The sequence below is a fragment of the Haliotis rufescens genome, unplaced genomic scaffold, assembly GCF_023055435.1.
Source record: "Haliotis rufescens isolate VD_foot unplaced genomic scaffold, xgHalRufe1.0.p SCAF_8, whole genome shotgun sequence".
Taxonomy (NCBI): domain Eukaryota; kingdom Metazoa; phylum Mollusca; class Gastropoda; order Lepetellida; family Haliotidae; genus Haliotis; species Haliotis rufescens.
Window position 1 is genome coordinate 3,608,751 of NW_025964372.1, and position 25,129 is coordinate 3,633,879.

General features: G+C 43.7%; 1 protein-coding gene across 1 annotated transcript; it reads left to right on the plus strand.

Moving 5' to 3' along the window:
- LOC124122370 lies at nt 1-18,749 on the plus strand. Its single transcript, XM_048389472.1, has 6 exons — nt 1-279; nt 11,236-11,300; nt 12,995-13,123; nt 14,871-14,951; nt 15,624-15,753; nt 17,467-18,749. The coding sequence occupies exons 1-6, from the start codon at nt 121-123 to the stop codon at nt 17,782-17,784; spliced, it is 882 nt and encodes a 293-aa protein (XP_048245429.1). The 5' UTR covers nt 1-120; the 3' UTR covers nt 17,785-18,749.
- The last annotated feature ends 6,380 nt before the right edge of the window (nt 18,750-25,129 follow it).

Sequence of the window (25,129 nt, forward strand, 5' to 3'; positions counted from 1 at the left end):
TCTCGTAAGGCGGAAAAAGCATTGTTCTGCTAGAAGACTGCTGTTCTGTTCTCGGCGGAGCTAACTCGGATAACAGCACCCAGGACTCAAGGAGATTGTGGATTTTGTAAACAGTAAGACATGACTGGCATAGAACGCAAGGCATCCTCGATGGCGGGCTTGTTCAGCTCGCTCCATAGGACCATCATGGGAATGAAATTTTGGTCTTTCATTGGCGTGGCGGCTGCAGTGATCTGGCTGCTGTATTGGTTCAACAGAACTGTTCTGAATCCATCCCACGTGAGTAGAACAAGGTTTGAAATAGGGCTGTAACGATTGGTTGGAATAACGATGTATTATTACGTGACTTAACCGATGAAAGTGTCACATACAAATCGTGCTTCAATATCGATATTTTGTATCGATATTTTCGGTCATTGTTGACGTCATCATCATTTGCATAATGGATAACAGACTACTGCACAACATGGAGTTATATTTTGGCTGGACTAACGTGTCTATGCTTCATCCAATCAAAAACGCGTAACGAAATCGACATCCGGTCGATAAGCAACATGGCGACTGCCGTGCAGATTTCGATCGCTTGCAGGATTAGCAGAGAATGTGTACCATCAACTGGGCGTCGATATTTTCCAAATCTTTTCATGTATGTAATCAAGTATCTCACGTGATTTGATGCACTTCACCAGATGATTGACATCATGAGCATCGATCTACGCAACTAGAATAGGATGACATGCATCAACCAAGTCAGCGAGCCTGACCACCCGATCCTGTTAGTCGCCCCTTACGACAAGCATAGTCGCCTTTTACGGCAAGCATGGGTTGCTGAATACCTATTTTACCCCGGATCTTCACGGGTCAATTGTTACAGTTACACGGTCTGCATGTGCTGCCTAAGAGTTCAGTTGTTTTTAAACCTCGAACTTTTTAAAATCTAATATGCGTTCGCACGTTCGCACCAGTTTGGATATTCCTACTTTATATAAACTATAAAGTATACTATATATATATTAATGTAATTGTTTAGTTTTATATAATACCCTTTGTTTATAGTACATTCAGTACAGCGATGGAGCAAGGCTAGATTCAACCTTACACCTCTCTTATCTTTGTTTTGTTACAATTTGAAATTCGCTGTATCTACTCTTAGCACCCTCCATAAACTCTGAGTGTGTCACGCCCTGGAATGAAGTTTGGTGCTTTGTAACCAAGGAGGTGAGGTGAGGTGAAATGGGGTTTAACGTCGCGTCCAAGATTATTGCACTTATATAGCGACGTGCATGCACGTGTGTGTGTGTGTGTGTGTGTGTGGCTGCTTGTACTAGTCCGGACTGATACCGATTTATAGTGCTAGCTCACTGAGATACCATGCCGCAGTTTAACAGGAATACCCCACCCAGACACAGTATACTGACTCCGAGCCGACCAGTCCTTGTTTTAGCCCCTTAATGCCGAGCGCCAGACAGGGTAACAACAAGTACCATCTTTTAACGTCTTTTGGTATGACGCGGGCGGGGATTGAACCCCGGACCTTCCGCTCTCCGGGCGGACGCTCTACCACTAGACCACGGAGGCCGTCTGTAACCAAGGATAAAAGTCGAGGGGGCGTCAGAAACATATTCTACTGAGAGAAATTTAGGGAACGCCCGATTTGTTCATTGTACTACAGTTAATATGTCCTCCCACTTCTTTTGAGCAGTATATTTCAAGATATAAACAGGATCAATTCTAATTTATAGTCCGAAATCGTGTTGAGTGTTTCGTTAGTGACGATGCCTTATTTCCAGATTTAGAGCAGCGTATATGCACGTCTCCGTGTAGCACACAAATAAGTTGAGAAGGGTAACCTTCCGCCGAGTCTCATTTAGTCCATCCCAGCTGATCGATGCCCCGCAGTCAAATCACTGATAAACTCTTCAAAATTGTACGTGAAGCGGCCCGTGAAATAGATATGAACCGACGCGTCGACATAAACAATGGATATAAACACCTGCCCAGAAAACAATCTTATTACAACGAGTTGCTGTACATTTTTTTCTGTTTCCCTTCGCCAGCTCTGAATTGTCTTCCCGATTGAATAAAAATATACTCCTTGCATTGCGAACTATTATCAAGTGTTCTAAACTATCAATTTCATTAAAATAGATTACATAATTAGCGCAAAACAATTTTTATACTTTTTTATTTATTTGTATTTTTTCATCCGCCGGTTCTCTTGTTGGTAGAGGTCGGAGATGCGAAACACACAAACAAATACACTCTTCAAAAAAAGAAACGCACAGTTAGTATGTAGTTCATTGAACCTGACTGCGCAAAAAATCCGGTGTATAAATTGGAGATATTTTGTGGCCTGATATTCGGCAAACGGTGCGTCAAAACGCAGCCATTGTCGATTTACAATGTCTTAAGCGGCATTGTTTTCACACTTGTTCCAAAATGTCATGGAGGAAAACAGTAAAGCAAAATGCACGTGCAAGTTATGGCATTCGTAACTCGTGGTAATGGCTATAAAAATGCAAGCATAAGCCAATAATTTATCATTCAATTGTCAACATTTTTCAAGTTCGAAAATGCCGAGACTCAGCGCTGCCGATAGGAACATCGCCACAGGACGTATCCAAAGAGGGGAATCGCAGTCTTCTGTTGCACGCCACATCAACATCCACCACGGCACCATTTGCCACCTTTGTGACCGATACACACAGTTCGATTCCACTGCATTTTATTTACACTTAACATGGAATCAATATCACCTGATACGCCTGTCCACGTGGTATTGTACAGGGTTGTAAATACGTGGCATTATTATGATTGGCTACTGACTGTGTAGGCGTGTCAAGTTATGTGCATAAATTAAACGATTACCTGATTCATGTCACGCCACAGTATGTATTCCTACACCTGGAATGTGATCTCGTCATTTTTGTCATTATTTATATATACAACTTGTTTTTGGTTAAACTATTGCAGATAAAACATATTTTACGTTGTCGAATTTAATTATACTCGGATTCATACAGTTTGCACATCGGTTTTTCGATTAATCTCTCAATGAACCGAAAAGAATACACAGCCAATCCTTAAATAAAAATAAAATATATACAAAACACAACACAATATGCTCACACCACTTTTTGCTCTGTCTATCCATGTACATACCTGTCACTGGGAAGTAAAACAAGTCTAGTCACGGTCTAGTGACCGCACCGCTTCCCTGTTCCTTCATTGTCCGGCTCCCGTCACCATTCGGCAAAGTCCGGCCTTCGTCGTTGTCAAGTGTCTTTACATTAAATGTTACTGGGTGCGGTCGGGTAGCCTAGTGGTTAAAGCGGTCCCTCGTCACGCCGAAGACCCGAGTTCGATTCCGAACATGGGTACAAAGTGTGAGGCCCATTTCGTGTGTCCCCCGCCGTGATATTGCTGGAATATTGCTTAAAACGGCGTAAAAGCATACTCACTCACTCATTGTTACAGACCCGTAAACCTTATTCTCTAACGGCTTAAGCACATCCTTTTATCATGTATTGATTTTATATATGTTATCTTATGTATGCTTGCCACCTTATTTATGTATGACAAATGTATTTGTTTTAATTTTCATGCAGTAGCGCCATTATCTAGTACTGGTAGATATTTCTTATGTATGTGTGGTTATTCTTGCCACCTCAATAATAGTACATATCTGGTTGTACGTCTTTAAAGTAGCGATGGATTGCTTATATTGAGCGCTTTAGTTTGGTACCCGATTCTGCCGTATTGGTTTAGTAGCAAGTTTGCTATTCGTAGTTTCCCTATGTTAGAAAACACACTATTCAACTCACCAAGATATAACGAGTGACCAAGAGAGGTTGCTTTCTGAAAGGTCCTCATCATGTTTCGCATAAAACCCTTGGCAAAATCTTTATCCTCCGTGACTTTAATGTCCACAGTCCTCTCTGGGAAGACAGGTATGATTCATGCAAATACGGCAAAATGGTAGAGAAATGAATTGAGGACGACAATCTCATAACTCTAAACAACAGTAGTTACACATGTTATGACCAAGTCCACAGCATGTGGAGTTCAATTGACCTCACAATTGCCACCAACAACCTTGCCTCACGTTGCCAATAGCAAGTTCATGATGACACTAGGGCATGCGATCACCTTCCTATATTCACCTTCATAGATAGCCCACCACAATTAGAAGAACTATGCGAAGGCCCATGTTGGACTATGCAAAGGCTGATTAACCTAAATTCTGGAAGGAATGTATATCATCAAATCCTCAGTAATTGCCTCGGATAATCTTGATCTTTTTTGCCAAAATCTCACCTCCGCTATTATAACCGCTGCTGAAAAATTAATTCCGAAAAAAGACAACAAAACTGACAGAACTCTGGTACCATGGTGGAACAGGGAAATAGCAAAATCCAGGAGAGTGAGAAAGAAAGCCCTAGATAGGTAAAAAAGGGATAAATCAGCCTTTGCCCAAGTCCGAGCAGCCAGGACAAAAGTAAGACAGCTCATAGACGATTCTAAAAACGATTTATGGCAGACCTTCTGCAAATCTCTAAATGAAAGAACAAATGCTAAAACAGTCTGAAGCAAAGTACACGCAATCAGGGGTAAGCGTAAACCTTCAAAAATACCCAAGTTAACCAACGCCCATATAGTCAAAGAAAAGGCCAACATTCTCGCCGTGAACTTCTCATCTGTCAGCAGCAACACAAATTGCAGCAAAGAATTCAAACAGGAAAAAAAGCTTATGCTTAAGATATCAAAACAGCCGCAAAGCAAGCATCTTTTATACACTATGCCATTTACTGTGACAGAGTTTGATGCGATACAACATAGAAAAGGCACAGCACCTGGTCTTGACACAACCAGCTACGAGATATTACAAAAAACCTATCTGATCAAACCAAAAGCTTACTCACTGAGTTGTATAACACGATATGGTCGAAAGAAGAAGTCCGAAAAAAGCATGGAAAATGCTGCAGTTATCTAGCTTCTAAAGCAAGGGAAAGACGAAGTCTTACCAAACTCTTATCGACCGATCTCACTCACCTGAAACATGTGCAAAGCTATGGAAGCCATGGAACTGGCAACCACATCCAACCTGACCAAAGCAGCTTCAGGAAGGGACACTCATGTCTGGATCATATTTTAAGACTGGAACATGAGATAAAGAAAGCTCAATTAAACAGACAATACCTAGCCACCGTAGTTCTGGACTTCAGCAAAGCCTTCGAGATGGTATGGCATGACGGACTCCTCACAAAACTAGCACAAAATGGAGTAGAAGGGAACATGGCAAAACTTCATAGACAGCTTCCTGCAAGACAGGTCGCTATCAGTAAAACTAGGGAACAATCAATCTGATCCTATGGCACTGGACAGTGGCACGCCACAAGGCAGCATGATAAGCCCAACCCTGTTTAATTTCATGATCAATGATCTTTTTTCATCATGTCAAGTCTCCTACCCAAAATTCGCTGATGACAGAGAGATATGGGTAAAGCAGAGAGATATTTCACGAATCCGAAAAAAACCTCCAGTCAGCCCTGGACGGAGATCAATGGTGCAATAAATGGGGATTTACCCTCTCAAATTAAAAAAACAACTGTGGGAGTTCTATTCAAACGCAGGGGGAAAGGTGCCATGATACCCCGTGTCTCCATAAAAGGCAAACCAATCAAATTTGAAAATCCACAATATTTCTTCGGTTGATCCTTCATCAACACCTCACTTGGCGCAAACATATAGAATATGTGGAAAACAGATGTCAAAAAGACCCGAACGTACAATGGGCAATTTCAGGCAGATCTTGGGGCACATCAAGGGACTCTCAGCTGGACCTCTACAAATCACTTATCGGATCAAAAATAGACTGTGGTTGTGAGGCCTTTCATTCAGCATCATATACTGTCTTGAGCCACCTAGACAGAATACAATGCAATGCCCTAATGCTGGACACAGGTGCAGCAACAGGCACCTCACTTGAAGCACTACACATAGAAATGGGAGAACTCACATTGAAACTAAGAAGTGAGCAGGGAATATTAACGTTCTGGGGACGAACATCAAACCCTTTGGTGAAAAAGATATTGCAGGACAAAAACACTCGAGATGAAGCCCTAGCTCGGAAAAAATCCCTCACTAAAGACATCTGGGCTATGAGTACGAGAACCCAAGACAAAGCGGAGATACAGCCTATTCCCTTTAGTTAACTAGAGATAAAAGCAAAATCAAAGCCTCCATAGTCCAAGGATGGCGAGCCCAGTGGGACGCAGGTAAGATCGGCAGATGGCTATATAAAATGCAACCCAAGATCCACAAAAAGCCAAACTCATACTCAAATGAAAGGAAAGTTGAAATTGCCGTCTCACGCCTCAGACTCGGTCATAAGAGGCACTATGACAAGGTTTGTCCATCTTGCAATCAGTCTGAATCCGTTGCTCACTTGTTACTGGATTATTCGAATTTTCAAGTTAGACAATAAATATCATATTTGAATGTGTAGAATTTGAATTAATAATTTACTGCATAGATGGTATATTGAGGTTATATTATTATTATTATTTATTTTTTTTAGGTATAAGCGATTCCTTTTCTGCTGCAATGGTAGTTTCGCCTCTGGTGATAAATGTATTCTGAGATATTTAGCCAAACAGAAAGTGTACGAGATGGTAGTTGTTGTAGTCGAGGTTGTTGATTTTCCACATAAGCTGACTGTCGTGGGAGTTGTAGCTTGACAACATCTCAAGGATACCTTGTTCCTGCCTCTTAAATTGCCAACAGTCTTGAGCATATTTCTCCTTCTGGGAATGATAGTCCATGAGCCAGACCCCAAAATTTAAAAAAACGGTACCACCTGGGGTGGCAAAATCTCAGTATGATTTTTTGAAAGTCATATATCCATAGATGAAAAAGAAATTTGAAAGCAATCCGGGACTCACAGCTTAGTGGTAGTAATCCCCACATAAAGGGGGACCCCTGAGTCGAATCCACGGGACTAGATTTCAGGGTAGGGAAAACCAGAAAGTGGAATAACTTTACAAGCAATAGTCATATGGTGAAGTATGGCTACTCAAAATGTTGGTAACCTGATGCACTACATGTTGGTATGTAATATAGCTAATCAGTAGTGTATGACGTAGGTCACCAGAGGTCAAAAGGTCACAAAATTTGACGGAAGCCATTTCTCGTTGCTATGACTGATCACAGTGAATTCTTTTTACAAGAAGTGATAGGCCATATTTAGATTTGTACGTCTTCAGACATGATTTAAAGGTTAAATAGTGTTTCCTGTTGACTTGTGCGCTTGAAGCTAAGGGATTGGCTTGAAATGACTAATGATTTGCGTCGATTCAATAGTACTGATAGAAAAATAATTTTAGCATATGGACGCATGAAATAAGTGACATACTAGTACTCATGGTCGATATCTCTCTCTCTCTCTCTCTCTCTCTCTCTCTCTCTCTCTCTCTCTCTCTCTCTCTCTCTCATACCAATCCCAATGTTTGCCAGGGCTTGTCCGTGTATTGATGCCCAGCTCAATGTTTGCCAGGGCTTGTCCGTGTGTTGAAGCCCAGCTCTATGTTTGCCTGGGCTTGTCCGTGTGTTGATGCCCAGCTCTATGTTTGCCTGGGCTTGTCCGTGTGTTGATGCCCAGCTCAATGTTTGCCAGGGCTTGTCCGTGTGTTGATGCCCAGCTCTATGTTTGTCAGGGCTTGTCCGTGTGTTGATGCCCAGCTCAATGTTTGCCTGGGCTTGTCCGTGTGTTGATGCCCAGCTCTATGTTTGTCAGGGCTTCTCCGTTTGTTGATGCCCAGCCCAATGTTTGCCTGGGCTTGTCCGTGTGTTGATGCCCAGCCCAATGTTTGCCTGGGCTTGTCCGTGTGTTGATGCCCAGCTCAATGTTTGCCAGGGCTTGTCCGTGTGTTGATGCCCAGCTCAATGTTTGCCTGGGCTTGTCCGTGTGTTGATGTCCAGCTCTATGTTTGTCAGGGCTTCTCCGTGTGTTGATGCCCAGCCCAATGTTTGCCTGGGCTTCTCCGTGTGTTGATGCCCAGCTCAATGTTTGCCAGGGCTTGTCCGTGTGTTGATGCCCAGCTCAATGTTTGCCAGGGCTTGTCCGTGTATTGATGCCCAGCTCTATGTTTGCCTGGGCTTGTCCGTGTGTTGATGCCCAGCTCAATGTTTGCCAGGGCTTGTCCGTGTGTTGATGCCCAGCTCTATGTTTGTCAGGGCTTCTCCGTGTGTTGATGTCAAGCTCTATGTTTGCCAGGGCTTCTCCGTGTGTTGATACCCAGCCCAATGTTTGCCAGGGCTTCTCCGTGTGTTGATGCCCAGCTCTATGTTTGCCAGGGCTTGTCCATGTGTTGATGCCCAGCTCAATGTTTGCCAGGGCTCGTCCGTGTGTTGATGCCCAGCTCTATGTTTGTCAGGGCTTCTCCGTGTGTTGATGCCCACTTCTGTGTTTGCCTGGGCTTGTCCGTGTGTTGATGCCCAGCTCAATGTTTGCCAGGGCTTGTCCGTGTGTTGATGCCCAGCCCAATGTTTGCCTGGGCTTGTCCGTGTGTTGATGTCCAGCTCTATGTTTGTCAGGGCTTCTCCGTGTGTTGATGCCCACTTCTGTGTTTGCCTGGGCTTGTCCGTGTGTTGATGCCCAGCCCAATGTTTGCCTGGGCTTGTCCGTGTGTTGATGCCCAGCTCTATGTTTGTCAGGGCTTCTCCGTGTGTTGATGCCCAGCCCAAAGTTTGCCAGGGCTTGTCCGTGTGTTGATGCCCACTTCTGTGTTTGCCTGGGCTTGTCCGTGTGTTGATGCCAACTTCTGTGTTTGCCTGGGCTTGTCCGTGTGTTGATGCCCACTTCTGTGTTTGCCTGGGCTTGTCCGTGTGTTGATGCCCAGCCCAAGTTTTGCCTGGGCTTGTCCGTGTGTTGATGCCCAGCTCTATGTTTGTCAGGGCTTCTCCGTGTGTTGATGCCCAGCCCAAAGTTTGCCAGGGCTTCTCCGTGTGTTGATGCCCACTTCTGTGTTTGTCAGGGCTTGTCCGTGTGTTGATGCCCACTTCTGTGTTTGCCAGGGCTTGTCCGTGTGTTGATGCCCAGCTCAATGTTTGCCAGGGCTTGTCCGTGTGTCGATGTCCAGCTCTATGTTTGCCAGGGCTTGTCCGTGTGTTGATGCCCACTTCTGTGTTTGCCAGGGCTTCTCCGTGTGTTGATGCCCAGCTCTATGTTTGCCTGGGCTTGTCCGTGTGTTGATGCCCAGCTCAATGTTTGCCAGGGCTTGTCCGTGTGTTGATGCCCAGCTCAATGTTTGCCAGGGCTTGTCCGTGTGTTGATGCCCAGCTCAATGTTTGCCAGGGCTTGTCCGTGTGTTGATGCCCAGCTCAATGTTTGCCAGGGCTTGTCCGTGTATTGATGCCCAGCTCTATGTTTGCCAGGGCTTGTCCGTGTGTTGATGCCCAGCTCAATGTTTGCCAGGGCTTGTCCGTGTGTTGATGCCCAGCTCTATGTTTGTCAGGGCTTGTCCGTGTGTTGATGTCAAGCTCTATGTTTGCCAGGGCTTCTCCGTGTGTTGATACCCAGCCCAATGTTTGCCAGGGCTTCTCCGTGTGTTGATGCCCAGCTCTATGTTTGCCAGGGCTTGTCCATGTGTTGATGCCCAGCTCAATGTTTGCCAGGGCTCGTCCGTGTGTTGATGCCCAGCTCTATGTTTGTCAGGGCTTCTCCGTGTGTTGATGCCCACTTCTGTGTTTGCCTGGGCTTGTCCGTGTGTTGATGCCCAGCTCAATGTTTGCCAGGGCTTGTCCGTGTGTTGATGCCCAGCCCAATGTTTGCCTGGGCTTGTCCGTGTGTTGATGTCCAGCTCTATGTTTGTCAGGGCTTCTCCGTGTGTTGATGCCCACTTCTGTGTTTGCCTGGGCTTGTCCGTGTGTTGATGCCCAGCCCAATGTTTGCCTGGGCTTGTCCGTGTGTTGATGCCCAGCTCTATGTTTGTCAGGGCTTCTCCGTGTGTTGATGCCCAGCCCAAAGTTTGCCAGGGCTTGTCCGTGTGTTGATGCCCACTTCTGTGTTTGCCTGGGCTTGTCCGTGTGTTGATGCCCACTTCTGTGTTTGCCTGGGCTTGTCCGTGTGTTGATGCCCACTTCTGTGTTTGCCTGGGCTTGTCCGTGTGTTGATGCCCAGCCCAAGTTTTGCCTGGGCTTGTCCGTGTGTTGATGCCCAGCCCTATGTTTGTCAGGGCTTCTCCGTGTGTTGATGCCCAGCCCAAAGTTTGCCAGGGCTTCTCCGTGTGTTGATGCCCACTTCTGTGTTTGTCAGGGCTTGTCCGTGTGTTGATGCCCACTTCTGTGTTTGCCAGGGCTTGTCCGTGTGTTGATGCCCAGCTCAATGTTTGCCAGGGCTTGTCCGTGTGTCGATGTCCAGCTCTATGTTTGCCAGGGCTTGTCCGTGTGTTGATGCCCACTTCTGTGTTTGCCAGGGCTTCTCCGTGTGTTGATGCCCAGCTCTATGTTTGCCTGGGCTTGTCCGTGTGTTGATGCCCAGCTCAATGTTTGCCAGGGCTTGTCCGTGTGTTGATGCCCAGGTCAATATTTGCCAGGGCTTGTCCGTGTGTTGATGCCCAGCTCAATGTTTGCCAGGGCTTGTCCGTGTGTTGATGTCCAGCTCTATGTTTGTCAGGGCTTCTCCGTGTGTTGATGCCCACTTCTGTGTTTGCCTGGGCTTGTCCGTGTGTTGATGTCAAGCTCTATGTTTGCCAGGGCTTGTCCATGTGTTGATGCCCAGCTCTATGTTTGGCAGGGCTTGTCCGTGTGTTGATGTCAAGCTCTATGTTTGCCAGGGCTTGTCCATGTGTTGATGCCCAGCTCTATGTTTGCCAGGGCTTGTCCGTGTGTTGATGCCCAGCTCTATGTTTGCCTGGGCTTGTCCGTGTGTTGATGTCAAGCTCTATGTTTGCCAGGGCTTGTCCGTGTGTTGATGCCCAGCTCTATGTTTGCCAGGGCTTGTCCGTGTGTTGATGCCCAGCTCTATGTTTGCCTGGGCTTGTCCGTGTGTTGATGTCAAGCTCTATGTTTGCCAGGGCTTGTCCATGTGCTGATGCCCAGCTCTATGTTTGGCAGGGCTTGTCCGTGTGTTGATGCCCAGCTCTATGTTTGCCAGGGCTTGTCCGTGTGTTGATGTCAAGCTCTATGTTTGCCAGGGCTTGTCCGTGTGTTGATGTCAAGCTCTATGTTTGCCAGGGCTTTGATCCAGTCAAGGAGCTTGAGCAGCTCAAGGAAGCAGAGGTCCTGGAGATATACCACAGGTTAGTCACACGAGTCAGTCACACAGGTCAGTTTCAAAGGTCAGACACACAGGTCAGCCACACAGATCAGTTACACAGGTCAGCCACACAGATCGGTCACACAGGTTAGTCAGACAGGTCAGACACACAAGTCAGTCAATTGGACTTACAGAGAAGAAAAGATAGAGACTGTTTCATCTTATAAATATTTGGGACTATTTTTCACTCCTAAATTGCTATGGACAAAAGCAACGGCAACACTTGCACAACGAGCAGAAAAAGTATGTCATTATATCTATAAAATGAACTATCTATGTGGAGGATTACCAATCACTACTGCAATCAAGATGTTCGAATCCATGGTTTTACCAATATTAAGATATGGCTCTGAAGTTTGGGGGTTCCAATACTACGAAACTATAGAGATGGTATAGACTAAATATTACAAACGGATTCTTAACCTACCAAATAATGCAAGCAATGACGCTGTTCTTGGTGAAACTGGAACGATTATATGTGTATTATATTAGTAAATGTATTAAATACTGGACAAAATTAATCTCTATGAACACTGATCGTCTACCGAAGCAAACGTATTTAATGATGTACAAATTAGATGAAGCTGGTCATATATCCTGGGCAACATATATATAAAAAAACATTCTTTTCAAGTATGGATTCGGCTACGCCTGGATAATTCAAGATGTTGGAGATCCACAAATATTCATTTCACAATTCAACGTATCGTGGACTGTGGTCAACAACGTTGGATTGAAAATCTATATCAAAAATCAAAACTTACAACATTTAACTTTCAAATCGGTATTAACAATAGAAATGTACCTTCATTCAGTAAACAAGAAGATCTATCAAGAAACCCTAACAAGATACCGATGCAGCTGCCATAAACTTATGATCGAAACTGGACGTCATACCAATACAGAAGAAAACAAAAGATTTTGCCCACAAGGTCAAAGATTTGACTTCAACTACATTGAAAATGAATATCATTTCCTTCTTATTTGTACTTCATATTCAACACTACGTTTACATTTTATTGATACATATTTTCACACTAATCCATCATATGAAAAATTTGTAAATCTTATGTCTTCTAAATGTAAATACACTATTACACAACTTCCTAAATATATCTATCACGCTTTCAGATTACGCGAGACACTCACAATTCACTGATGTACTATTTATATATTATATTACTTTCATGTATTTATGCATACACTTTATTACATCATGTATGTTCTATGGGCCTATGGCCTGAAACTTGGAGGAAATAAACTCTATAAACAATAACTAGAGTATTGCTGAGTACGGCGTTAAACAACATTCACTCACGTGCGCTTGTTCTGTTTATACACCTCGTCCGGGAGCAACAGATTAATCGGGATTATGTTACATAAGTGAGTAAGTGAGTTGGGTTTAACGCCACTTCAACGAACAGGGTTCCAGTTATATTACGGGATGTCAGATCCACCTACGAGCACGAATATAGGTTTTGACAAACATAGAAACATAATCAGCGCGAATCTGCGATTCGAACCCACAATCATAGGATTCTGGCGTGCCCAAGGGTCGCAACTCTGCACAGCGAATCGCGACGCTTTAGATGACTGGGCCACCCGTGCACCCGAGACCTTATTTCATGTCATAAGTTTCAGAGTACGAGTGGTTTACAATGAACTGTTTCACTTCAGTTACCTGGACAACATTGAATTGCCATGTGACCGTATGCTGCGGGCGGGTCCCCCGGCCGATGAGGGCTGGGAAATTTGTGACGATGAGAGGTTCAGACCCGTCAAGCCTTGCTTGGCTTACTCTTTCGGGTAAGTACCGTCAACGTTGAATCTTTGCCTTTTACACTCAATAGAATCTGATAATCGAGGCTGGTTATTCTCTGGCTTTGACGTTTTGTATTTAATCGTTCTAAAAGGCAGCGTCAGTGTTTAGCTTACTCTTTCGGGAAGGCACATTTAATGTTTAAACCCGTAGTCTCTCTTAGACCCCAAAACATATATTTAATACGATGGTCAACCAATTCAACTGGCATCCTCCTCCATCTTCAGCAGCCATACTCATCCCCTTTTTAGGACCTGAAATTAAGATGGTTCCCAAACTCTCGAGGGTTCACTTATATTGTAATTATGTTTAATCTTAAATACTCTATTTCCGGGACTATCAAGTATCAACAGAGGTTGTTTTTTTCTACGTCTCATTTAGGTTAGCTGTACAGAGTTCGAAATAGGTACGAAACCCTAATGGTACTACTTTGGTACCATAATTTCTTTTTTCAATCGAAAATTCTCATTATTTCAATTATTTTTTCGTTATTTCGATTTCTCTCGTTATTTCGAGTCTATTCTCGATGCTTCGATAATATTTTCGTTACTTCGAATATTTTCTCGTTATTTCAATTATATTCTCGAAATTTCGGGTTTTCTTAATAAAGTTGAAATTACGAGAAAATGATAATAGTAACGGGAATATAATTGAAAATTCGAGTTTTTGAAACAAACTTGAAATAACGAGGAAATAATCGATTTAACGAGTGAAAACTTCGAAATTTCGAAATTGCTTCTCTGTAACGAATGACCCAGTTCTTGAGACCATCAGGAGGAACACACAGTGTTCTTGTCCTTGAAACTGTCATGAAGGTAACTGTGGGGTTTCTGACAGCTGTCAAAATACGGCAGGTGTCTACGGTATTGGCTTGGCGTTTTCCAGGTGTATAAAATCTTTTCTCACTGCCAAACTATTTCAGATTATGTTGTTTGCACGTTTTCCTAGCGACAGACTATATATACTCCATATAGATATGTCGTGCGACGACTACATACAGGCGGATGGTTGGGTGTTCCGTTTTTTATTTCGGAAATTATCAACTTCCCAAGACAAGGGAGTTTCCACGTAAAAGCTGGACTTTTACAGTCAGTTAACTCCCTTGCCTCGGGAAGATGGGAAATGAAGATAATCCGGCCCATAATTCACAAACAATTTACAAACAGTATATTGATGAAAGGCCCGTCTTTTTACGTTCAATTCATTACTATCAATATATATCATCAACCAGTGATGTAATTCATGCCTTAGTGTTTTTCAATTCATTGGTTTATCACACTGAAACCATAAAATGTCTATCCACCTCGTCTCAATGCATGTTGCATGGTACGCAATATTATCGCGGTAGTTAATTAAATTTTATAATGGATCGTGGTCTAGTGGTAGAGCGTCCGCCCGGAGAGCGGAAGGTCCAGGGTTCGATCCCCGGCCGACTGGTACCAAAAGACGTTAAAAGATGGTACTTGTTGTAACCCTGTCTGGCGCTCGGCGTTAAGGGGTTAAACAAGGACTGGTCGGTTCGGAGTCAGTATACTGTGTCTAAGTGGGGTATTCATATTAAACTGCGGCATGTTATCTCAGTGAGCTAGCATTAAAAATCGGCATCAGTCCGGACTAGTACAAGCAACCACACACACTGACATGTACGTCGCTATATAAGTGCAATAATCTTCGACGCGACGTTAAACCCCATTTCACCTCACCTCACCATATTATGTGTTCTGTCTCCTTCAGGTCCCACTGGGGTAAAAGCTTCCAATTTGACCAGGATATAGCACGGCTGTACAACTGTGAAGTGTTTTCTTTTGACCCGACGTAAGATTTTTTTGGATACAATCACAATTACATGTATTTCCTTCATCCGGGTTATAATTGGTTTTCATAACCCATGCCTGTCGTAAGAGGCGACTAACGGGATGGGTGGGCAGGCTCGCTGACTTGGTTGATGCATGTCATCGATCCCAAATGAGTAGATCGATGCACATGATGTCAATCACTGGATTGTCTGGTCCAGACTCGATTATTTACAGACCACCGTCCCATAGCTGGAATATTGCCGAGTGCGGTGTTAAACAACAAACAAATCAACAAACAAAACAAATAAACAAACAAAATCCTACACCAAGCTGACATGCCGTGATATAACGGAATCACTGTTCAAATAAGTACCGACCCGTGAAGATTCCGGGGTAGAATAGGTCTTCAGCAACTCATGCTTGCCGTAAAAGGCGACTATGCTTGTCGTAAAAGGCGACTAACGGGATCGGGTGGTCAGGCTCGCTAACTTGGTTGATGCATGTCATCGATCCGAATTGAGTGGATCGATGCTCATGATATAAATCACTGGATTGTCTGGTCCAGACTCGATTATTTACAGACCGCCGTCATATAGCTGGAATATTGCTGAGTGCGGCGTTAAACAACAAACCAACCAAACCAAATCAAATAAGTGCGCGTCCACTACGTAAAACTTCCTCATGTCCACAGCATGAAGCAGGACAAAGAGGTCAAGGCCAAGTCTGTCCAGTATTTCGACTACGCTCTGGGAAACAATTTAGGTAGAAGCAGCCGTGTGATGACCTTGACGGAGATCAGACATTCACTGCATCACGATGAGGTCAGTCAGTACTCTAAGTGAGTGAGTTTTGTTAAACGCCGCTTTCAACATTATTCCAGTTACATCACGGCGTGTCAGCTTAATGTGGGAGGAAAGCCCGAAGTGATGCAGGTCTCAGACATTTACAACTTCGGTGAAACACACGAGCACGGGTATGGTGCTGACAAACCAAGAAACATAATCGGGGCGAACCGGGATTCGAACCCACAATCATAGGTTTCTGGCGTGCCCAAGGGACGCAACTCTGCACATCGATTCGCGACGCCTTAGACGACCGGGCCACCCCTGCCCCGTCTGTCCTCTTAACTTGACTTCGTTCAATATATTGGGGTAAAATGTGGCCTAGCCGTGAATGGGCTGCTGTTACTCAGCCGTGCCAGGATCTGTTAATCGTAGGTTCGAATCCCGATTCTTTGACAGTCGGCACCCATGTGTGGTCCTGTTAAATGTCTGCGACCTACGTCACTTCCGGTCGTCCTCATATATGAATAAGTCATTGTCGTAAGTTGGCGTTGATTTCATGTACAGGGGCAGAACTTGCGAACGCATATTAGATTTCAAGAAGTTCGAGGTTTTAACTCTAAGGCAGCACATGCAGACCGTTTTACAATTACAATTGACCCGTGAAGATCCGTGATAGAAAAGGTCTCCAGCAACCTATACTTGCTGTAAAAGGCGACTCGGTTTGTCGTACGAGGCGAATAACGGGATCGGGTGGACCCGCGTTCATCCGGGTTAGAATTGGTCTTTACAACCCATGCCTGTCATAAGCAGCGACTAACGGGATCGGGTGGGCAGGCTCGCTGACTTGGTTGATGCATGTCATCGTATCCCAATTGCGTGGATCGATGCACATGATGTCAATCACTGGATTGTCGTGTTCAGACTCGATTATTTCCAGACCGCCGTCATAAAGCTGGATATTGCTGAGTAGGCGTTAAACAAAAAAACAAAACAAAGAAAAAACAACTTTACTTAATTGACGTGCAAAAGTTACAGATTCTCGACGAGAACATGCGGGAAACACCAAATTTAATCCCCCTGTTAATAAAATTGAAATGTGCGACATTGCCGAGGTCGGATTCTATTTATGGAGATAATCATTTAAATTATTTTAATACAGGTAAATATTTTTAAAGCTTTTACATTTTACTGTCATCCTGAAAGAGGCTGTACATAATATTTATCTCTCACATAAGAATTAAGCGACTCGTGGTCGCTGCTTATCTTAAAATAAAACACTGCACTTAGAATGTTTTCTTTATATTCCCGAGGATCGAACTCGCAACCTTCATATATGTAGCCCAGTGACTGTACCGCTAGGTTACAGAGACGTCGATAAGCCGCCCTCCTTTTCAGAATGTTCTTTTTAAGATCCGTACGCCAGCAACAGATATTTTTTATCCCGTTTCCTAAGGTTCATGGAAAGTATGTTCGAAACATAAAAATGTTGATAAATGTTGTTTAAAGTTTCTTTTTCGGTTCATAAGTTAGATAAAACACTTCCCCTTGGGCTATTATAATATTTAAAACCCTTTCCCTCGAAAAATCCCTCGGGGCAAGCCCCTTGGGATGCGGGTTTTAAATATCATAACAACCCTCGGACGTGTTTTATCCTATACATAAATGCTCCCACTCGTCAGTTATTCCTTAATTAAAACATGTGCCTGTAACAAACGGAATAGCGACACATGGCCAATGTCACTGTTTCAGAGGACTATTGACATTATGAGGCTGGATTTGAACGGCAAGGAGTGGAAGGAGATCCGGTACATGATCCAGCACGGAGAGCTCCACCAGGTTCGGCAACTGTTTGTGGAGTACAACACCGACATGAATCCCAGTGCAGGTGAGCTCCTCAAGAGGCTCTACACGCTGAAGGCGATCGACGACGCCGGCTTCAAACGGTTCCACGTCCGCACGAACCAGGAGTGTACGCTCTTCATGAACGGCATCCCCGAAGAGATGTTGAAGAACATAGACACCGGGTGTTACGAAGTGCACTATCTCAACATCCACCTCGAACAATGATCGAGTCCTGACTATGCGCCATGGGGGTGTCTTCTGTTTAGTTCTAAACATTGCTATCAATGCCATGTGCGAAAATGAGGCTGTGTCTGTAATGAGGGTGATTATTGACTGTGAATTCAAATTATGTACATAATAAATATGGAACCAGACAGTTTGAGGGGCTTGGATTAAACTTCTTGGGACTGACAATTGAGCCAAGCAAACCACCCTCAACAACGCATCTGAGACAAATATATACTGGTAACAATAACTGATCAAGGAAATAAAATTTTTTTGACTGTCAATTAGCCTGAGATGAAAGTTCCCATAACAAGTCAAGAGCCCATTCAACAACAAAACTTGTTTGCGCTACGACTGTCGTAAGTCTTTTATAATGTATTGGCGTCCCGATTGTATCACCACGAGGACCGATTGGGATCGGGTATTGTAACCAGCGCTATGTGTGTAATTGAAACAGAGTTATTGTTGACTGCTGGAGACACTTCGATCAAACTTGCAGGGCCTGCTGATTGATCCGAGTGTAGCCCTCCTTTAAGACGTATTTTAATGTTTTTCGACATTTCTTCTGTTTTTTTAGTCTGATTTTTGTCGTGATTTCTTTTACCTGGATCAAGTTTCGTAAATGATTATCTTCTTATTAATTATCTTCCCTAAAATTATTGCTTTTTTAGGGCATCTTAAACTAATATAAATGCTTGCCAGAAAATTTGTGTGACCTTCTGTAAGCTTCTCATGTGAAATGTCTTCTTGAAGGAAAATCCAAACATTCGTTTTATTATTTAATTACAGTCTTTGTCCAGTCCAGGGTGTGGAACGCGTTGTTTTCGGAGTGAGGTTGATTATAGACTGACGATCATAAGAAAGCATTCCGATCAGGTTTTTATCAAAATGACACAAACCACTTACAATTGTTAACGTGGCTTGTTTTAAAGACAATTACTGTTGGGATTAAATATGTACGTGCCCTCTTGGTGTTATGTTTTGGTACACGGAATCTGCGACCAAAAGAGAAAATTCCTGCATCGAATTATTTACAGTTTTGCTGGCACAGTTCTGCTGAACAACAAACACACAACCACATAAAGAGAACATGTATGTCGAAGTTTGTGTGTGTGTTTGTTTTTTAACGCCGCACTCAGCAATATTCATGCAATATGACGGCGGTCTGTAAATAATCAATCTGGACCAGACAATCCAGTGGTTGACATCATGAGCATCGATCCACGCAATTGGGATACGATGACATGCATCAATCAAGTCAGCAAGAATGACCACCCGATCCCGTTAGTGGCCTCTTACGACAAGTCACCTGTTCATGCAAGCATGGATCTTCACGGGTCGTATGTCGAAGTAAGTAATGACAGATCATTTACCAGTTGTACTGAACCCTCCTACCTCGTCATGCAGAGTGACGTAATATGTCACAGTTTGGGCTGAGTGAGTGAGTGAGTATAGCTTTACGCCGCTTTTAGCAATATTCCAGCAATATCACGGCGGGGGACACCAGAAATGGGCTTCACACATTGTACCCATGTCGGAAATCGAACCCGGGTCTTCGTCGTGACGAGCGGACGCTTTAACCAGTAGGCTACCCGACCGCCCCGTTTGGGCTGAGAGTGAGTGAGTTGGATGCACGCCACTTAAAGCAATATTCCAGGAATATCGTGGCGGAGAACACCCAAACGGGGTTCACACATGGAACCAGCGTTGGGAATCGAACCCTGGCCTTCGATGTGACGAGCGACCGTTTTAACCAGTCAGCCACCCATGGTTTCTGGTGCATTCGCGTTGACAAGAATTCACTACACCGGACACCTTCCGCCATTTTGCAAGGGATGTGCACGACCACATTCCTCAGAAACGGTTTCTAAGATTTTAAAAGGCCATTTCTGTCGCCTCCCGAAAATGACAGGGGCTTTGGTTGTGGGGGTGGGGGTGGAGGGGGAGAGATCCGCTGAAATGCGGCTCCGATGGATGTCACTGATTAGGCGACAGGCGACAGACGCTCATGGTTTGTTTCTTGTTTAACGCCTCACACAGCAATATTCCAGCTATATGAAGGCAGTCTGTGAATATAACTGGACCAACAAAACCCAGTGATTGATATCATAAGCATCGATCCACGCAATTGGGATACGATAACAGCATCAACCAAGTCAGCGATCCTGACCACCTGATTTCGTTAGTCGCCTCTCACAAGAATAGTCGCCTTAAACTGTATGAGACCGCCTCCGTGGTCTAGTTGTAGAGCGTCCGCCCGGAAAGTGGAAGGTCCAGGGTTCGATCCCCGGGTGCGTCATACCAAAATACGTTAAAAGATGGTACTTGTTGTTACCCTGTCTGGCGATCAACATTAAGGGGCTAAAACAAATACTGGTAGGCTCGGAGTCAGTATATTGTGTCTGAGTGGGGTATTCATGTTAAACTGCGGCATGGTATCTCAGTGGGCTAGCACTATAACTCGGCATCAGTCCGGACTAGTACAAGCAGCCACACACACACATACGTGCATGCACGTCTCTATATAAGTGCAATAATCTTGGACGCCAAGTTAAACCCAATTTCACCTCATCTCTAACTGTATACTTCTCGGAAAAAAATAAGAACCGTTTCAACCAACTTCCATATAAAATGCGAGCTTTGAACAACAGAAACCTTTTATCTAATGACATATTTTCCGGGACATGGGTTACTGCTCTCTCTCTCTCAGACTACTTCTCTGTAACAAATCTAAATATAATTATAACTGTTTCGTTACGATGTGGTTGAAATATTGCCGATGTGACGTTAAATTTCACTCACCCACTCACTACTGTCCTTCGTTGGCAGGCTTTATATACACTCTTCAAAAAAAGTAACGCACGGGTAGTATGTAGTTCATTGAACCTGACTACACAAAAAAATGGCCAATGTTATTGGAAAATGTTGGCCTTGATATTCGACAAACGGTGCGTCCAATCGCAGCCATTGTCGATTTGCAATGTCTTAAACGGCGGTGTTGTCACGCTTGTTAAAAAAATGTCACGGAGGAAAACAGTAGAGCAAAATGCACGTGCAAGTTATGGCATTCGAAATTCGTGGTAGTGGCTATGAAAAGGCAAGCATAAGTCAATAATTTATCATTCAATTGTCAACATTTTTCAAGTTCGAAAATGCCGAGAAACATCCCCATTGGACGTATCCAAAGAGGGGAATCGCAGTCTTCTGAAGCATGCGACTTCAACGTCCACCACAGCACCATTTGCCGCCTTTGTGACTGATTCACACAGTTCAATTCCACTGCAGACCATCCGAGAACCGGCCGACCAAGAGTTACCACCCCTGCACAAGATAGCTACATTCGACTACGTCATCGCAATGCCACAGCTACGGAGACTGCAGGACGCAGCCCTGGTTTGAGGAGGATATCTGTCCTACACCAAGAGATCGGACTTGGTTGTGGTTCAGAGAAATTTGACAGCAAATCGCTACATGAATCAAATTCTTCAACCGCACGTTCTTCCAATCATTGACAGCCAGAGGGAGCTGTTTCAACAAGACGACGCTCCACCGCACACAGCTCGTGTCACGGTAGACTATCTTCATAATGCCAACATCAACGTTTTGCCCTGGGCGTCGAGATCTCCAGATATCAGCCCAATTGAACACCTCTGGGATGACCTCGATAGACGTTTACGTCAACATCAGACACACCGCAGACACCCCCACAACTGGCCAACGCGTTACAAGCAGAATGGCGCAGAATGCCGCAGGACAGAATTCGTACACTTATCCAGTCGAGGAGATGCAGAGCCGTGATTGCGGCCGGGGCGGTCACACGAGAAACTTAGTTCAGCGCAACCTTGTGGCCTTATGTGACATGACAATGAACAGTTTTCAATGCCTTTGTACAACGACAACATGTGACTATCGAGCTCCAAAACTTCATATTTGTATCTATGATACATTAAATTTATCGACTTTATAAGGTAAAATATATTTACTAAAAATCTACCTTTGCGTTTCTTTTTTTGAAGAGTAAACTTCAAATTTTTATTGAAAACAATCGAAATTTCGAAATTGCTTCTGTATCACATGACCCAGTTCTTGATACCATCAGGAGGAACATAAAATGTTCTTGTTCTTGAAACTGTCTGTCGGGTCTTTGACAGCTGTCCAAATACGACCAAAGTCGAAGGCACGTGCTTGACGTTTTTCAAGGCGAAAACAATCTTTTTTCACTGCCAGACTATTTCAGAGAATGTTGTTTGCACCTTTAACTAGCGACAGACTGTATATACTATATGTAGATATATCGTGCGACAGCTATGTTTGTGTTTTTTGGGGTTTTTTCTATTTCGGATATGTCATCTGCACGCGGCTGTCTGGCATGTCTGGCCCTGAACAATAAACAGCCTCGTTTTGACATCATCGCAGATCCATGTAATATCGCGCTTGAACATTTTAAAAATTACGGCGAAATTTACTTTTTGAAAATATAAAGATAACTCTGTGGGATCACTCACTGAAAGAAAGCAACACCCTTCTCCGTGCTAAACAGCACTCAATGCCCTGCGGCAATTTTTTTCATACGGTTTTACCTGCCATTCGGCAACATTACAATAACAGGCGGTCCAACACAGACAAGCATTACACTAAAAGTCTGATTACCTTTATATGTATATTTTTTAAAATACAAAGAAGACAAAGACAGCTCGCCTGTGTGACGCGAAGGCCTCGAGTGGTGTTTCATACACCTTGCCCTCTCCTCTGCATCTTAAGCACGTGACGCCACCACTTTCACGCGCACAGCCGTCTTACATTCGTTACCGTATTTACCCCCTATTTCACTATGTTCTATTATATTGTTCTATTCACTATGTTCTATTGACAACATACTCCACTCATGGGTAATGCCTACCGCTGTTCGAATTAAAAGAACGGGTCCATGCAGCAGATTTATTTCAACTATTTACAATCCCAACATTGATGACACACTCAACAGTTCAGAAACATTGTCTTTGATATAACCGCCATTGGCCTTATCTGACGCCCAGCTTTCGTGTCTCTTGAAGAGTCTGTCTGTAACTACGGCGTTAGCTGCAGCAGTCGCTCCACCTGACCGAAAACTGCGAAGACCTACTTTTGTGACATCTTCACCAATTAGTTTGAATTTCTCAATAAAGATTTCCCTCGCTCTGGTATATGATAAAGGTTTCTGACCTTTAAGTACATACTTTTGTACAGATTTACAGAAGGAAAGTTGACGAAAAATATATACATTGGAAGTTTCAGCAACATTTCCAGCAATCAGGTACCTGTTTAGCATATTTACTGGACGTAGATCTGAGCCTGTAGCAGCGATCAAAACATGACGCCCATCCCTATAAATGTCAGTTTTACTGTTTTCAACAAAAATACTCATGAAGCCATCCTTGAATTTAATGTTTGACCGCCTGATATTCACTTCAGAAAATCTAAAAAACCCAGCAAAAGATAAAAGTGACATTGTTAAAAACCTTAAATCAAATAGAGAGGGAGTTTTCCCAAATATAACAATCAATTTCTTTAACGTGTCACAAGTAACAGGTTCTTTTTTCTTGACTGGAGTACTACAAGTTCTTAGTGCCGCTTCTCTGATGTTCACAATAAAATCATGTTTACAAGGGTTTGGCAGACATGCAAGTTTGTGCGCCCAACTAATACCGTAAATAGCTTCCATGACAGATGGAGCGTTCTTGCCTCCCTGAACAAGTGATGTAAGATACAAAGCAGCATGAAATGGATGAGGAGGCAAACATGTAATCTCCTATTAATTTTGAAATCCATTGTTTACAGTGAGTGAGTGAGTTGGGTTTAACGCCGTTTTTAACCTTATTGCAGTTATATCGAGGCGTGTCAGCTAAATGTGGAAGGAAAGCCCGAAGTGATGCAGGTCTCTCGTGGCTCCGATGGATGTCACTGATTAGGCGACAGGCGACAGACGCTCATGGTTTGTTTCTTGTTTAACGCCTCACACAGCAATATTCCAGCTATATGAAGGCAGTCTGTGAATATAACTGGACCAACAAAACCCAGTGATTGATATCATAAGCATCGATCCACGCAATTGGGATACGATAACAGCATCAACCAAGTCAGCGATCCTGACCACCTGATTTCGTTAGTCGCCTCTCACAAGAATAGTCGCCTTTTACAGAAAGCTTGGGTTGCTGAAGACCTATTCTACCCCGAATCTTCACATATCTAGTTCCACATATGTTCAAACTGTATGAGACCGCCTCCGTGGTCTAGTTGTAGAGCGTCCGCCCGGAAAGCGGAAGGTCCAGGGTTCGATCCCCGGGTGCGTCATACCAAAATACGTTAGAAGATGGTACTTGTTGTTACCCTGTCTGGCGATCAACATTAAGGGGCTAAAACAAATACTGGTAGGCTCGGAGTCAGTATATTGTGTCTGAGTGGGGTATTCATGTTAAACTGCGGCATGGTATCTCAGTGGGCTAGCACTATAACTCGGCATCAGTCCGGACTAGTACAAGCAGCCACACACACACATACGTGCATGCACGTCTCTATATAAGTGCAATAATCTTGGACGCCAAGTTAAACCCAATTTCACCTCATCTCTAACTGTATACTTCTCGGAAAAAAATAAGAACCGTTTCAACCAACTTCCATATAAAATGCGAGCTTTGAACAACAGAAACCTTTTATCTAATGACATATTTTCCGGGACATGGGTTACTGCTCTCTCTCTCTCAGACTACTTCTCTGTAACAAATCTAAATATAATTATAACTGTTTCGTTACGATGTGGTTGAAATATTGCCGATGTGACATTAAATTTCACTCACCCACTCACTACTGTCCTTCGTTGGCAGGCTTTATATACACTCTTCAAACAAAGTAACGCACGGGTAGTATGTAGTTCATTGAACCTGACTACACAAAAAAATGGATATATGTTATTGGAAAATGTTGGCCTTGATATTCGACAAACGGTGCGTCCAATCGCAGCCATTGTCGATTTGCAATGTCTTAAACGGCGGTGTTGTCACACTTGTTAAAAAAATGTCATGGAGGAAAACAGTAGAGCAAAATGCACGTGCAAGTTATGGCATTCGAAATTCGTGGTAGTGGCTATGAAAAGGCAGGCATAAGTCAATAATTTATCATTCAATTGTCAACATTTTTCAAGTTCGAAAATGCCGAGAAACATCCCCATTGGACGTATCCAAAGAGGGGAATCGCAGTCTTCTGAAGCACGCGACTTCAACGTCCACCACAGCACCATTTGCCGCCTTTGTGACTGATTCACACAGTTCAATTCCACTGCAGACCATCCGAGAACCGGCCGACCAAGAGT